The sequence below is a fragment of the Spermophilus citellus genome (genome assembly GCF_964194105.1).
Source record: "Spermophilus citellus genome assembly, chromosome: 5".
Classification (NCBI taxonomy): domain Eukaryota; kingdom Metazoa; phylum Chordata; class Mammalia; order Rodentia; family Sciuridae; genus Spermophilus; species Spermophilus citellus.
Window position 1 is genome coordinate 145,813,504 of NC_138186.1, and position 17,531 is coordinate 145,831,034.

Here is a 17,531-nt window from a genome sequence, read left to right on the forward strand (position 1 = left end):
GGAATTACTGTGGCTGCAACTGTGGTGAAAGGCAAGCCTGAAATCTATGAAGGTAGGAGTCAGCAGACTGGAAACTCAGGCAGGGCTTCTATGCTGTAGCCCTGAGGCAGAATTCCTTTTCCTAGAAATCTCAGGTTTTGCTCTTAAGGCCTTCAACTGAGTGGATCAGGCCCACCAACATTATCCAGGGGAATCTCTTTTACTTAAAGTCAACTGATTGTAAATGTTCATTACATCCCACATTCAGGTCAACACAGAGTGAAAAGATCCCATTCAAAAGCCAAAGGTTTACATGTCAATGATCAAAATCTTCACTGAGTTGGACTGATACTATTTAGATATTTTTCCAATATGTAATGCTTTTAAATAATGTTCATAAACAGAGGTCAGGACATCTCAGACCAGACCTATTAAATCTCTCTTTATTTTCACTAATGATCTTCCATTTAGAATGCAATATTGGTGAGCTTAAAAGTGTTATCATGTAAATCCTTGTTATCATTATAGGAACTCAGTAGTCTGGTTATCTCAACATTAGACAATATAGAAAGTACAGATTGATTTTTTTAAAAAATATATATATATATACCCTACTCTGTTACTATGAAGTAACCCCACTGTATCAATTAAACAAGTATAGAATTTGGGGGATAGGGAGAGTGTTGGGTATAACATAGTTTTCATAAAAAGATAAAGAGCATATGAAGTTTTTAGGTACTAAACTCTGTGTGTGTGTGTGTGTGTGTGTGTGTGTGTGTGTGTTGGCTTATTTGTTGACTGGAACCAATTCTGAAAAAAGAAAAACATATCACAATTCTCCAGTATAGTTCTGAAATCAACCTAGAGGAAGAAAGGGTCTAATAGAAATGCCCAGTTATATAATCATGCCAAGTGAGTTTGAGGTTTGGTCTATTTTCATTCAGTGAAAACAACACTGAGAATTGTCAACAACTATAATTCTCAGCAACCTACCAGAACACCAAAAGCCATAAGTTAATTATGCAGATAAGATACAAGATATTAGGATTCAATAGCAAGCCTAGAGCTTTCTTAAAAAATTATAACTGTAAAACAAAAAAAGGCTCCTAATACATCAATAATTGCTTTTTAAAAAAGAAACATTAATTTCCAAGAAGTAGTTACCACTAACAACCCAGTAAGTGTTTTGTTTTGTTGATAAATACATATTCTCTTAGGCTTGACTGACCTAAAGTCATCAATATTTTAAAGGTTCTACTAGAAAAAAACAGTCCTAAAATCCACTTGGAAGAATAAAAGAGGCCCTGACTTCTTAACAAGGTTCCTAAAGGGCAAGAAACAAAATCAAGAATTAGTAAATGAGATGGATTCAAACTAAAAAGCTTCTTATCAACAAAGGAAAGGATCAATGAAGTGAAGAGAGAACCTACATTTGGGGAGCAAATTTTTGCCACATGCATGTCAGACTGAGCACTAATCTCCAGGATGTATAAAGAACTTAAAAAACTTAACACCAAAAAAAACAAAACAAAACAAAACAAAAAAACAACCCAACCAATAAATGGGCTAAGGAGCTAAACAAATACTTCTCAGAAGATACACAATTAGTCGACAAATATATGAAAAAATGTTCAACATGTCTAGTAACTAGAGAAATGCAAATCAAAATTACTCTAAGATTTGATCTTACTTCAGTCAGAATGGCAGCTGTCAAGAATACAGTAAGTGTTGGTAAGAATGGGAGGGGGCGGGGGAAGCACACTCATACATTGCCAGTGGGACTGCAAATTTGTACAACCAATCTGGAAAGCAGTATGGAGATTCCTTAGAAAACTTGGAATGGAACCACCATTTGACTCAGTTATCCCATTCTTCAGTCTATACCCAAAGGACTCAAAATCAGCATACTATAATATAGCAGCCACATCAATATTTATAGCAGCTCAATTCACAATAGCTAAATTGTGGAAGCAACCTAGATGCCCTTCAATAGACGAATGGATAAAGAAACTGATATATATACACAATGGAATATTATTCAGCACTAAAAGAGAATAAAATTATGGCATTTGCAGGTAAATGGATGGAACTTGAGAACATGATGTTAAGCAAAATAAGCCAAAATCAAAAGGTCAAGGGTCATATGTTCTCTCTCATATGTATAAGCTAGAGAGGAAAAAGGGAAAGAAAGGTGGGGAAGAGATCATGCTAAGTGAAGTAAGCCAATCCCAAAAAACCAAAGGCCGAATGTTCTCTCTGGTAAGTGGATGCTGATCCACAATGGGGCAGGAGGGCATGGGAAAAATGGAGGAACTTTGATTAAGCAAAGCGGGAGGAGGGAATTGGTATGGGGTCAGGAAAGATGGTGGAATGAGATGGACATTATTATCCTAGGTACATGTATGACTGCACATATGGTGTGATATTACATCATGTACAATCAGAGAGATGAAAAGTTGTGCTGTGATTGTGTACAATGAATCAAAATGCATTCTGCTGTCATAAATACCTAATTAAAATAAAAACCAAATAAAAAAAGAATAGCCAAAGAAATTCTAAGCCTAAAAAAGCAATGCTGCAGGCATCATGATAGCTGACTTCAAATTAAACTACAGAGCTATAACAACAAAATCTACATGATACTGGCATAAAAACAGATACACAGACCAATGATCTAGAATATAAGATAAACACAAATTCGAATAGATACAGTCTTTTGATCCTTGACGAAGGTGACAAAAGCACACACATTAGAGAAAAGACAGTTTTTTTGTTTTAAAAAAATGATATTGGGAAAACCGGACATCCATATGTAAAAGAGTGAGACTACATTCTTATCACCCTGCACAAAAATCAACTCAAAATGGATCAAAGATCTAGGAATTACTAGACCAGAAACTATGCAATTTCTAGAAGAAAACATAATTTCAATATTCCAACATCTAGGCACAGGCAATGACTTTCTCATTAGATTCCTAAAGCTCAGGAAATAAATGCCAAGAGTTAATATACAGGGTGGCATCAAATTAAAAAAACTTTTGCATAGCAAAGGAAACAATTAAGAATGTGAAGAGAGAATCTTCAGAATGGGAGAAAGTCTTTGCTACTCTTCTGACAGAGGATTAATATCTAGAACATATAAAGAACACACACACACACACACACACACAAAAACACACCAAAAAAAAACACCCAAATAACATCAAATAACAAATAGACAAATAAACTAAACACTTCTCAAAAGAAGGAGCAAATAGCCAATAAATATATGAAAAAATACTCAACATCATTAGCAATTAGGGAAATGTAAACCAAAACTACACTGAGATTTTATCTCATATGAGTCAGAATGGCAGTCATCAGGAAAACAAATAATAATACATGCTAGAGAGGATGTGGAGAAAAAGAAACACTCTTACACTGCTGGTAGGATTTGTAAATTAATACAACCATCATGGAAATCAGTATGGGGGTTCCTCAAAAGACTAAGCATGGAACTACCATATGATCCAGCTATACCACTCCTTTAGTATTTATTTTGAAGAATTAATGTCATCAAACTCTAGCGATACATGATTATAGCAGCACAATTCACAATAGCCAAAATATGGAAACAGCCTAGTGTCCATCATTGGATGAATGGATAAAGAAACTGTGGTATACATGCGCAATGTATTTTTATTCAGCCATAAAGAAAGAAATTATGTAATTTGCAGGAAAATGAATGGAACTTGAGAACATGATGTTAAGCAAAATAACCCAAAATCAAAAGGTCAAGGTCGTATGTTCTCTCTCATATGTATAAGCTAGAGAGGAAAAAGGAAAAGAAAGGTGGGGAAGACATTGTGAAAACTGAAGGGCTATTAGTAGAACAGAGGTAAGGGACCAGGGGAGGAAGGAGGGAAGCAAAAGGGAAAATACTGTGAAATGACATTAGTCAAATTATATTGTTAATGTTTTATACATGTATAAATATGTAACAAATCTCACCATTAGGTACAATTACAACAGACCAATAAAAATACAGAAAAAGGAGATTTTAGGAGGTTCTGTACAAAAAGAAATAACATTTCAGAAGGATGAACGGGTTGAGAGCCCTGAGGGGCACCTAAATCTCTAAAACCCCCTTCAATTTTCACATCTATGATCCAAGTACATTTCCAGGTGAATTTTACTTTTCCATAAATTTTTATTGGTTTATTATAATCCACGTGATCTTTAGATAGGTGAATAAGCATTAGAGTGACAAAGGAGCCTTTTGTCAGACTTCCTAAAACATCCTAAACAGATGATACCTTTTATCAAAAGCAAAATGGTATACACTCCCACTGTTAAATGTTAAAAAAAAAAAAAGTTGTTCCAGACATATGCAATATTGCAGTGAAGGAATCAAAATTAAAATAAAAATTTCTTTTCCCTTAAATTTTTGGTGGCCATAGTACTACTACCTTGTCCTCATTTCTACCAGGGCAGGGAGGAAGACACCCATCCACAAGTCCCTGAAAAAAGATGATTCAAGTCCCTTTAGCAGCCAGAGAGACTTTATCCAGATCACTGGGAAACAGCCTTGTTTACAAACAAAAAGTTTATACAATCCAAAGCTATTTGCTTTACAAAATAATAACATCACTGCAAACAGTTCCATGAACATGTTTCCATATAGGTACATCTATAAGAGAAAACAACAATGTATTTTATAAGCAAAAAGTCCTCTTTACCTACTTCACAACTCACAGCTCACAGGTGTCTGAACTCCACAATGCGTCCTATTTCTGAAACACTTGTGGGATTTACAATAGCCTTTTGCCCCTCCGTCTGGTATTTTGTACATACCCCTTCTCTCTTCCAAAACCTTTTTGAAGTCTGTATATTGTGGTTGCCACTAATAAATCCTGCAATGCTTTCACAATGATACGTGGCTCTAATCACATTAAAGGTTTAGATTCTATGTTGCACAAGTCAGTAGACGGTTGAGACTATTCCCTTTCCCCATGCTCTTCTCAGTGAGTAGCTGATAAATGTTGGACCTGGTTGATTTGTAAATATATTAAAATGACATCTTCAAATCTGACTTTAGGCACAGCTGGTCTATCATGGATTGAATCTGAAATGCTAAACGAGTTCTCCCTTGTGAGGCTTCACTGGATTATAAGATTATAGGGTTTTGCTGGCCAAAGGCATTTGAATCTCATAGGTCTCCTAGACTAAAAATAGCTCCATCTCCCACTTATTTGAATGTTTTCTTTCAATGGAAGAGCCATCTCTTCTACTTCTGTTCCTAATACTATTTGTGGCTTATACAGTCCAAAGTGTCTGCATCTACCTTTACATATATTCACAGAGCAAGCATCTTCACAAGAAGGTCACGAGGTGGGAAGTGCCACTATTACAAAAGAAGTTTCTGGATTTATTCTTAGTGTTAAGTGTATCAGTATATAACAAGTTATCAATTTATTTGCAATAATTTATTTTAATTTTACAGAATAATGATGATAGAAATTTTAATATTTCAGTAGTGGCACAAAGCCTATTTGCTTAGTCAATTACCACAGTGACTAGTGTGCACATAAAGACAATCTGAAGGCATTCTTCTTTTGAATCTAAATCCAGATGTCATCTGAAAAAGTGACACATTTGCAGTTAAGTTATTAAATTTAAAACATATATATGTGTGTGTGTGTGTGTGTGTGTGTGTGTGTGTGTGTGTATAGCCTAAATTATAAGTTGAAGACAGCAATCTTAGGGAGAAATGTCTCTCTCACACACATGCCCACACACCACACCCAGGATATGCTTGTGTGATTTAAGTTTCTTCAAAAATTGGTAGCTTTAATAAGTAAGACTTCTCATTGGTATTTTCCATTTCATATTAGTACTTTAAAGAAACCCAAATTGCCTCCTCAGGAAAGGCTTGCGGAAGGCAAGCTGTACATGCTTCCTGTTTTCCTTACAGAGAAACATTCAATGTGACTTTTAAGTCAAAATGTATTTTGGGCCTGGGAAGTCCAGCTTCACAGATTAAAGGGAATGGAAGGCTGTCTTTATGGAAAAATAACTTCTACAGCAACAATATTTTAGGAAAGAACTTAAAATTTAGAAGCAAGATAGAGTAATAAAATTTTGTATCCCATAAAATGAAATGAAAATAGCCCAAGAAAGGTTCATATGGATGCTTAATTCCATGACATAACATAATTTAGGCATCTCACAGGCCTGTACGCAGCAATCTTCTACTGAAGCATTTTGCACAACATGTTGACAGGTGAAAAGCACCATCCTGTGTGCTTTGATGACACATTTTATACCTGCACCCAGCCCGTGACAGTGAGATCACACAGCTATACAATTAGGTCTGAATCAGCATTACATTCTGATGCCCTCATTATGGAGAGCTTACCATTATGAATAAAAATTTGCTTAAGGGAGAAAAAAGCATGCTAGGGTATGCCCATCTTTGCCATGCTGCCGTACTAATCCTTGATAATCATAACAAACACTTTGTGCTTATGCTGTGTCATTGAGTGTTCTAAATACTTACAAAGTATTAACTCATTTAATCCCTCCGAGACTATTATCGATAACCTCATTTTAAAAAGGAAGACACGAAGAAGAGAATGGTTCAGTAGAATGCCCAAGATGACCACAAGTAGTAAGTGGCAGGGCTGAGACTGGAACCCAAGGAGTCAGGCCCTACCATTCTTGGGCAAAAGAGTAATTAGTAATATTCTCAATTGAGTAGTCTTAGTTTTAAGCACGAGGCCTTATGGCTTCACTCATATTGTTTCAGCATCATCACAAGGAGAAATGAAAGATACTCTCTTTCTGATGTCAGTCCCATCTAACACCCATACTGCCCTTTTCATTTTGGTCCTGGATTTTAAGATTATGCACACACTTGCTACAAGGAGGGGAAACAAAGAGGAAATCGTGCTACCGAAGGTTAGCCCTCACTGAAAAAGCTTCAAATCACAACAATGGCACCAAAAAAGCTCACATGCAGACACAAATGCAACTCAAAGGTGTATCTAGATACTTCTATGAATTGAATCAGATACTAATTAAAAGTGATATTTGAAGCTGTATGAATAATTCTGCTGAGACAAAAATGCAAAGTGAAAAGAGCAAGGTTACCCACTGAGCCTGGAGAAAGCAGAATCTCATGAAGAGATCGAGGGGGAAGGAAAGTTTAGCCTAAAGGGTACTAGTACTTAGTCACACAGTGGGAAGGACAGGATGGTAGCATTGAGGTCATATGATGTCAACTATGTATAGATGACAAATGAAACAAGGGCAGCACTCCAGAACCAGGGACCATGGAGGTCAGGGGTCACCAGGAAAATATCTGTGAAAGCATATAGTTTTCTGCAAAATATAATCTACCCCAAATCAACCTTTCCTTGTTTTGAGGGGTCAGAAGGTAAAGGCAGTGAAATCCTAAGCAAAGCAGAAAAGAAGTCGCTTTTATATTTTGTCTAACTTCCCATATTCATATATGAAGACATAAATATGTATGTGTGTGTGTGTGTGTGTGTGTGTGTGTGTGTGTGTGTGTGTATTTGGCTACTGAGTGGACTTAAGCCTATATTCATACCTACATTTCCTTAAAAATTTTTGCAGCAAAATAAGAAATTGAGTAAACTCACTTAGATGCAGGGCAATAGTTGTTAACGGTTTTCCACGTGATTTCCATGAGAAAGTATGCTTGACACCAGCCAAACCCACCAAGATGGTCAAATGGAACAGCACAAAATAGGATATGGATCAAAACCAGTTCTGAACACTGCCAGCATACAGGAATCACCTGGGGAGTTTTAAACCCACTGCCACCTGGCTCCTACCCTCAAGATTCTTGATAATTGCCTAGGGCACGCCTGGTCTTTTGCTAGATTTAAAAGGCTCCCAGGTGACTTTAACTTGCTGCCAAGACTGAGAACCAATGATCTGAACCAACAATGCTACAACACATGATCTCAATAATTGTTGCAACAAAGTAACCTATGGCCAAGGAGCAAGCTGTATTTAAATGAACTCACCAGGCCTGTAGTTAAGTGTGTCACTGTGCTAATTTAGAGCATCTACCATGAATACAAACCAATTCAGCAGGAGGCAGGAAGCAAGCAACCAGGTTTTGTCTTCCCTGTCTGCTACACAGAAGACTTGGCTCAGGAGCTTCAGAGAACCAGAGGCCTGAAGTCTTGGTAAGCTGCCAAGCTTTCTGCCACAAGGACACACTGTAGAGCCAATTATGCCTGCTACTGCCACTCAACAGGACAGGTATCGGGGTGTGGGGACACTAAAGGAAGGGCTTCTCCCTAGAATTTCATCTTGAAATTTAGACTTATCCTAGACTTATCCTAGCTTCTTTTCTATATTCAACAGAGTGTTGGGGGTCTACATTTATACTTTAGAGGCTCTACCATAGCCAAGGATGCTTCTCTTTACCAAAAAGCCAACTCCAGAAAGGAGGTTTTTGCAAATAAATAAAACTTAAAAAACAAACATTAAAAAAATGTGAGATACCAAATCTTAAATCTTGAACACAGAATTTACAAACAACTCTTGCAAAGAAGTTCACATGTGGCAAATGCACTTCTCCAAGTTAGTTTTAGTTCCTCAGCCCATCTGTGCTGTCTGTTCAACTCTCCTGGATGTTTTCTCACAATGCCTTCAATTATTTCTGTAGGAACATCAAGGAGGAACCACCCAATGTAGTTAATTCTCTCTTATGTAGTTAATTTCTGCTATCAAAATATATTACTCTCCAAATAAAAATTCAAAGTGGTGGGGTGGCAGTGTAGATCAGTGGTAGAGAGCTTGCATAGCATGAGGGAGGCAGCACTGATAAAAGGGGCATCCAATAAGAAAATTTTATATATACACACATATATTTTTTGTATCAGGGATTAAACCCATGGGTTTTTAACAAACTGAGCCACATCACCAGCCCTTTTTGAGATAGGGTCTTGTTAAATTAGCTAGGGCCTTCCTAAAATGCAGAGGCTGGCTTTGAACTTGTGATTCTCCTGCCTCAGCCTTCCAAATCTCAGGGATCACAGGTGTGCTCCAAATCATAAGGATCACAGGTGTGTGCCATCCAGCCTAGCTTATAGATTCTTTTTCAACTATTTTTCAGATACTAATGAAAACAACATTTAATGAATAAAGAAAAACCCAAATGCCACTTAAATGTGTAAACAATTATAACTAAGAGCATTCATTGCAAGAATTGAGTGAAGAGGTAGAAACCACTACCATTGGAGATTAAGATAAACTCTAAAACTGGAAAAAAGAATGAACTTCAACACCATACATACATATTCAGTACACAGAACCCAGCCCATCATGAGGAGTTAAAGGTCCAGAAACAGACTAGCAAAATTATTACAAAGTACTCTAAATAAACTTCAGTAACTGAGAACTTCAGTTTGACAATATACATTATTCCACAAGGAATTAATAACCAAGATCACAAAAGTTATATGACAAATATTTCCAGCTTTCTAACAACAAATATATACATATATATATTAAAATAAGTTATTTCCAGATCTTGGAGAGCCCCTCTACAAGGACTTGAAGGCTGACATATAATAAGGGAAGGGGAATGGGCATGGACATGCTTCATGATGGTACTTCTGTTCAGAATCCATTTCAGAACACAGACTCCACAGGAACTAAATAGTAGGAGGATCAAGAGACAGGGAGAATCAAGAACCAATACAGCCAAATAAAAACTCCAGGGCTGGGGATGTAGTTGGGTGGTAGAGTGCTTGCCTAGTGTGGGCGAGGCCCTGGATTCCTTCCCCAGCACCACAAAATACAAATAAAAACAAACAACTCCATATTATACCTGGGATCTGGGACAACACTACTTCCAGGTTCTCCCAATCATACCTGTTCTCACTCCAACAACAGCGAGGGTTGTTGAGTGCCAAACAGGTACTATTTCACTTTGAGATAATTACACTGCATAACTGAAAAAACTTGGTGGAATGGCTAAAGTGAAAAACAAAACCAACAATACACATGTGTTGGTAAGGATTTGGTGCAACTAGAACTCACATACACTGCTTAAAGAAATGTAAAACTGTACAGCCACTCTGGAAGTTTGGCAATTTCTTATTATACAGTTAAAGCCCACGTTGAGGTATTTACCTTATACAAAAGAAAACTATGTTCATACAAAAAAAAACCCTTTAAATATTTACAGCAGTACTATTCATAACACCAAAACCCAGAAATAACTCACTGTTCTTCAACAGGTGGGATAAACCATGGGACCTCCATACTGTGGTGAACTACTCATCGATAGAGAAACAGGAAACTATGGATACACCCAGTAGCATGTTTGAATCTCAAAAGCATTAGGCTAAATGGAAAAAAAAAAAAAAAAAAAAAAAAGAAAAGAAAAAAATCCAGGCTCGAAATGTAACAAAGCATAGGTTCCGCTTTTATGACATTCTGAAAAAACCAGAGTAGAAAGGCCATAAGCATCTTAGTGGCTGCCAGGTGTTAGGGGAAATAATGCAAAGGTGAGGGCAAGTGGGCGGTCCAGAGAGAAGGCTTCCAGGTCCTGATTATAGTAGTGGTTACTTTACAAAGTCAACAATGCTCTAAGAACTGTGCATCAATCGATCACTCAATCAATAAATAAATCCTGTATGCAAATTTTAAAGTTTCTGAAAATCTCCCCACCTGTTCAAGGATTTTTTCCTTTCACCAGCAAATTTTATGGAAAGGTCTATCAAACTCGGCTATCTTTACTTTCCCACCATTTATAATCTGTTTATAATCTTTCCCACTCATAATCTGGTGCACCAACTCTTACACCTGACAACCGAAATTCCTCTTGCGGGGTAGATCAGTGACTACCTGTAAACACACCAGCAGCTCATAGAAAATTCAATCTTTGAACCCTTGACCTCTTTGTCTTTCTCTCAGCAGGTACCCCGCATTGCTCACACCCCTCCATCCACCTCTACTGGCTCTTCCTCCTCCTATCCTTTAACTATGGTCTTACTCTTTAGCATTTTTTTTTCCAGAGCTCTCCCTACAAGGCCTCAATAATTACTCTCTCATGGAAGAAACCCCAGAGTCCTGACCTCCATTTTCTACTTCCGTCTTGGACATTTACAGGTTGTTCTCATACCACAAATTTTCATTTCTAAAACAGTTTTCTCTTTTCCATTTCTCCCACAAATACCAGATTCTCCTCATTATTATGTTAATGACAAGTTTAAATCAATGATCAAAACTCCAACTTGGAGCTTAATCTCATGTTACCTTTTTACCTGTGATCCTTTAGCACATGCCTCAGCAGAATCCTGAATTAATCTCTTCCCATGTCTCCTGCCATGCCAACGCCTGACTGGATTTCTCCAGTAACCTCAAAGTTGGCCTGTAGGTCACTGAATTCTTCTCTTCAGTCCATCCTCTAGTCTGCAGCGCACTCTTAAGGAGGAGGATCAGCTAAGTAGAAGACCTACACTTCTCTGATCTCCAGAGAAGATCTGGCTTATCTGTCTCCTGGGCAGATGTTCCTAAAGCATGCTCACCACCCGACTTACACCTCTCCCAAAGCAGCAGAAACCAATAGAAGAGAAGAACTTCCCCAGATGAAAGGACTTTGTTCTTGTTAAAAGCACAGCTGAGCTCTTTTGCCAGAATACTTAATCAAGATTTTGAGATTCATGAACAGTTACATGCTGAGCCAATCTTCAATCAAGACTTGTTATTCTCAAGGATCATTAATAGATTACCCTTCCCTTAGAATTATGTGTCAACCTCAGCTTGGCCTTTAGCCCTTCTACTATTTGGCTTCCATGTACCATCATTTCTAATTGATCTTCTGAGACTTTGGGTTTTAGACATTTGTTCATATACCAACATTTTATTGTTTTGCACATCTGCATTTTTATTTTTCTCCCTTTCCTCCATCAAACTTTATATATCACTTGCCCATGTTTAAAGTTTAAGTGCCATTCCCCCAAAGATGCTCCCTGATGATCGCCATAAGTGATTCTTGCTCCACTAAACTCTTCATAACCTGCAATTACTTTTTTGTAGACTTTGTCTTCTTTGCTAAATTCAAGGACCATCGACCTGCTAGCCCCCATCCTGCTTGACATATAGAAGATATACATATCTTGGTCAAATTATTCTAAGTCTCAATATTTTCAATTCTTACATCAACATAATGAAATTTGGGTTTTTAAAAAATAACTCCTCAAATGATTATTTTTTAGGTTCAAGACAAAGATGTCAGAATTTTTTTCAGAGAACAAGCCAATCAATGTAAATTAAGGTTTCACACACATGCCTAACTAATGATAGCACATAAATGCATGGTGAGCATGACTGTCTAATCTACTATTAATACTTCCTCCTACTTAGCAAATGGTAAAGCTGGTCATAGAACAGAAAAGCTATCCAGCCACCTGAATGAAGCATCTCAGCTTTTAGGTCCTGAATTTCAAAAGGAATGAGCTTAATATCAACTTGCAGTCTGAACTCCTATTTTATCATTTTTATTTGCAGATATTTAATTTAGACCCTTAGAGCTAAGTGTGAGACCTTGAAGATCACTTTTAATTTGGAAAAATTAAACAAAGGGATGTGATCAAGATCACAAAGGAAACATTTTCCCATCACACAGTTTTACTAAGGAGAATTAAACAAGCCCAATTCTAGGTTCTAAGTCATTTCTCCCAAAGGAATATTAATAGAATTCACAGATTAGAGGCATTAACTAATTCTCATGTACATCAAAGGATGGTATCATGAATTAATCAAAAGCAGCTTTAAGTTTTCATTTAATTCAGTAGAGTTTTAGGAGAAGTTATCAAATTGGGAAATTAGTTCAGCAAAATCACTTTATACAGTTCTTGAACATAAGTTAAATATAAAAAGTCAGGATCGTTTTGTGATCACCCATCTCATTGATGACTCAACATAATAGCCTGAAAAAGGACTTGACATCCTCTAGTGGTGAAAAAAAAAAAAAAAAACAAAAAAAACAAACTTGTTTTCAAGGCAATTTTATTTCAGTTCTTGCTTACCTTTGGTTATTGACAAGAAAAATATTATAGTACACTTAAAGAATTGTTCATCCTCAGAAAAATAAGTTTTCATCACAAAGAATGTTATCATTATATTTAAATAGAAAACAAATAATATAAACATGTTATTAAATGTTGGACTTATGTAATACCTTCAAATAGTACACAACCAATTTTTAATCTTTGATATACATATACATATGCATATTCACACACCTATACTTCTGAACACATTATAGACACTACTTTTGTAATAAGTTAAGATCCTAAAGTGCCCTAAAATTAGATTACAGTCTTTATCAGGGACACACAAACTAAAAGTGTAGAGTCTACCTCAAAATAATGCAACCTAAAAAGAAAATGAATCCTTCAGGAAATTTTACCATTTGAGGTGGCCATTTTCACCTCCTGATGTGATAAGAGGTTTCCTTCCCTGACACGTTTTCAAGATTTAAAAAAAAAGTGATCATTAAAAATATATACATACATACTTATAAAATATGACTTTGCAGTAACTGTATGTACATAACGTGAAATGTTAGTTCTAACATTCCATATTCAGATGTAGGTCATGTGACAGGTTGCAGTAGCACACACCTGTAAGCCCAGCCACTTGGGAGGCCAAGGCAAGAGAATCCTAAGTTCAAGGTCAGCCTCAGCAACTTAGTGAGACCCTGTCTCAAAATAAAAAATAAAAAGAGCTGGGGAGGTAGCTCAGTGGCAAAGCATTCTGGGTTTAATCCCCAGTACATGGGGGAAAAATAGATATAGGTCATGTATTTTAAATATATGGAAGAATTTAAGTTAAAATTCAAGCAAACCTCACTTGTTCTCTGAGAACACTGTTACCTAAATTCAAAAAGTACTTTTATATCTTCTATCTTTGGCACCAGTTAACACAGGTACTGCTGAGCACTCAAAACATTAATAGTAACCCAGGTCTGGGACAAATTTGGACCAGAAATGTGTTTTTCTGTTAAATTATAAAGTACAATTATCCAAAAGACTATATTTTTAAAAATGTATCCCTTCAAAACTGAAATTTCTAGGCAAAGGTGTGGAAGAATTGTTTTCTGTGATGCAGATAACAGCTAACTTAATTTCATTCTTAAGAAAATATTTCACTGGCACATGATTGATTTGTATATTTGTAAGAAACATGGCTAATTCATTCTTCAACATGCTCAGGCACTGAATATATTAGTTTGTAGTTTACTTAGGTCTGAACAAGTTCCAACGCAGATCCTAGAAAATTTATTTTTTTAGCATAAATCAAGGCATATTAAGTCACTAGAACAATTTTGTTGCAGTCGCAATTACCTGTCCACAACTGAGCATGAGGCTTCTCTGCTGCCCTCGCTTGGGGGAACCCAGTTTCAGCGCCCAGTACATCAAGTTCCCCAAAGCAATTACACAGGCATCTCTTCCCCACCCAAATCAAAATAATGATCTACCGATCTTTCAAAAAGATCAACACAAGATCAACCACCCCACAGGAAGTAGCATGACTTAAAAGTAAACAATTTCATGCCACCTTGTCAGTCTTAACCTCAGGTATTTTGGCTGAAGGTGTAAATCAAGAGCATGCAAACTCTTCCTACAATAGCAGACACATACTTTGCAAGCATTTTAAGCTTTCACGATCTGTTACGTTAAAATAAGTATACCTCTTAGGGGGTTGGTGGTGATTCTTACATTTAGACAATGATTGTTTCCAATTATAAGTGTATGGGAGTAGCTTGCAACTGGGGAGTGTACAGTTTGAATCTCTTTTTAAGAAACTACCTCATCACCCCCATCCTAAGTGTAAGAAGGTACAGAGAGAGCAGACTGGCCACGAATAGAAGAAAAGAGGAGCTAGGAGGGAGGACAGGCTTTTCAAGGTAGTCTTTTCAAGAGGAAAGAAAAAGAACACACACACACACACACACACACACACACACACACCACGAGGGGGAAAAGCCGTCTTCGTATTATGAAGAGTTGGTGGGAAGATTCGCTTCTTGTCCCAGGACTATGTGCCCCTCCCTGTCCCTATGGGTGACGGTGGCGGCTGCGGGAGGAGGAGATCCTCAATACCGAGGCCGCAGACCAAATCCGGAGCGGCCCGGCCAAAGCTCTTTCTTACTTTAGCTTCAAGCACCGGCTAAAAGCAGGAACTCTGAGGACTCTCGCATGTGGACTTATCCCAGAGCCGGCAAACCCGCCCCCACGGTCCCGCCGCGCGCCCTCTGTCTTCGCCCCGCGGGTGGGAACTGCGCTCTCGGGGCAGCGGGCGGCCGCTCACCGCGCGCTCCAGCTCTGCGGCCCCGCCAGGGGTCGAGACTCCCTCCGGCGCGCCCAGGAACAGCTCCTGCCCCGCCGCACCTGGCCGAGGACTTCCCCGCGCCCTCTTAGGTCAGGGGGTTTCGATCTCCCCGTCGGGGAGGGCGTCGAGCGGCCTTCCCGCGTCGGCTCCCCGCCCGCGGCCCGGCGGGCTTCCACCTGTTGTGGGGAAGTCGAGCGGGGCGTCAGGGCCGGCGGCCGCGGGCGAGGGCAGTGCGCTCGGCCGGACGGCCGTTCCGGGCCGCGGCCGCGCGGGTGGGGGTGCCACCGGCGCCCCGCACCAGCCCCCCGGTCCCGCTTGCCGCCCCCCCGGCCGTCCCTGCCGCTCAGTCACCTGTTTCGCTCTGCGCAGCGTCGTCGCCGCCCCGGTGACCGTCGCCGCCAGCTCCCAGCTCCGCCATGGTGCTCCGATGACGCGCTCAGAGAGCCGCTCCGCCCTCTTCCTCGGCTCCGCTCCCGCCGGCCCCCGCCTCCCGGCCCGTGGTCCAGCCAGGTGAGCGCCGAGTGGGGCGGGCGGAGCGCGGGGGCGGCGAGCTCCGGCGGCGGCGGCGGCGGCGGCCTGGGCCCGGCGCGCCCCCTCGCGGGCAGGTGCCGCGTGGCAGCCGCTCTGAGCGACCCGGCCGAGTAGACGCTGGAAGAACTGCGGTGCCACGCACCCTCGCCCGCAGCTTCCGGCCGCAGCTGTCCACCCTCTGCCGGCCACTGGAGGTCCGCGGGGGTGTCGGCGAGGCTTGACCGCGCTACCTAGAGCCTGGGCGAGTAAAGGACCGCGGTTCAGCCCAGGTGGGGCGAGGGCTTGGGGACGCCCTCTTCCCCTCTGAACTCAATGCCAGCTCACTCTCGGCCTTGCGGGGACTGGAGTTCAAGGTGACAGCCTCCCAAGAATCAGGTGCCACGTGGAGAGCCGAAGTACACAGTCCGGATTCCACGCTGGGGTCCGCTCTGGATCCGCAGTTTGGGAAGCCATTGCTGGCGACACTCTCTTTTCACCAGGCCTTCTATCTGATGAGCTCCAGGGCACACAAGGTAGTGAAGCTGGTGCAGACTGATGTGGCTTTTCTTATTCTTGGTTTCCAATTAGTAAACTGCCTTGTGACTGCTGGTTTAGTCAGGAAGACCAGGGGAAAAAAGCAATAGACAATGATGATTTTTTAATTTAATTCTTAGCCGAGGAGAACAAATTTCTGCCCTAAACGGATGATAAGCAATAAAACGCTGAGAGAGAGAAAAACCCTACATAAATGGAAACATAAGGAACAAAAATTGAGCAGCAACCTGTTCCGCCTGGTTACATAGAAATGCACTCCCACACCCTCCAATGGCTGAGCATAACCATCAAGTTCTCAGAAGTTTAAAACCCTTTCAGAGGTTTTTAAAGGGAGCACAGCAAAATGTATTAGATACTCAAGGGCGTCTGAAAACAATGTTGAATCTCCTGCTGAGTTGACAATTTTCAAAATCTTTACCTGTAAAACCTGACTTTTTGAGTCTTTCTGTTTGATTGACTGTTTTTCCCGCTGAATGTGTAGAAGTTTTGATGAAGGGACATTTCTGCTATGGTCTGTGGTTATGGGTTGTGGGTTTTCCTAGAGTACCATTTCTACAAAGGAAAGGCAAACTTATTATGCTAATGTAAATGTAAATGTAAATCAGTCTGAACAGATTTCTGTTCAATGGAAATAAAGTAGCAGGTGAGTGAAGGTAGTTTTAGAACTCAGCTTGAGCCTCAAGAAGATAATTTTACTACATATTAAGTCATTTTTGAGACACTTCTTTTTAAGACACTTTTCTCTAAATTCTAGAAAGACTCTTTTATTTGAATTTATAGTTGAAATATTTGACAGAATCATGGAAAAGGAAAACAGTTTGTTTTCAATCTTCTGATTACCAACTAAGTAAACCAGCAAGTTATTGATAAGTCAACTTATTGGTGTTTGTTTTGTATGTTTTGGTGTTTGCTTGGCCATTCTTCTATTTTTTAAAAAACTTATGTTTCAGTCTGCCCCAAGCTAAAAACAAACTAAAGGTAATTAGGGACACTCCCAAATCCTGCACTTGGACCCTGTGCAGACTCTGTGTTCTAAACCTAATGCAGTATCTCCAGCAGGGTAGGTGTTAATGACTGTGCAGAGAATGGATGACATCTGTTAAATGTCAAACACCATCACG

At 39.5% G+C, this 17,531-nt stretch overlaps 1 protein-coding gene across 2 annotated transcripts in view; it reads right to left on the bottom strand.

Moving 5' to 3' along the window:
• MAP7 (microtubule associated protein 7) overlaps window positions 1-15,796 on the bottom strand; it is a 164,175-nt gene extending 148,379 nt beyond the window's left edge. For both annotated transcript variants that reach the window (XM_081294620.1, XM_081294619.1), the window contains exon 1: window positions 15,697-15,796. In XM_081294620.1, the coding sequence (XP_081150746.1) occupies window positions 15,697-15,763 (67 nt within the window). In that variant the 5' untranslated portion in view covers window positions 15,764-15,796. The remainder of the gene's footprint in view (window positions 1-15,696) is intronic.
• Between the last annotated feature and the right edge of the window lie 1,735 nt (window positions 15,797-17,531).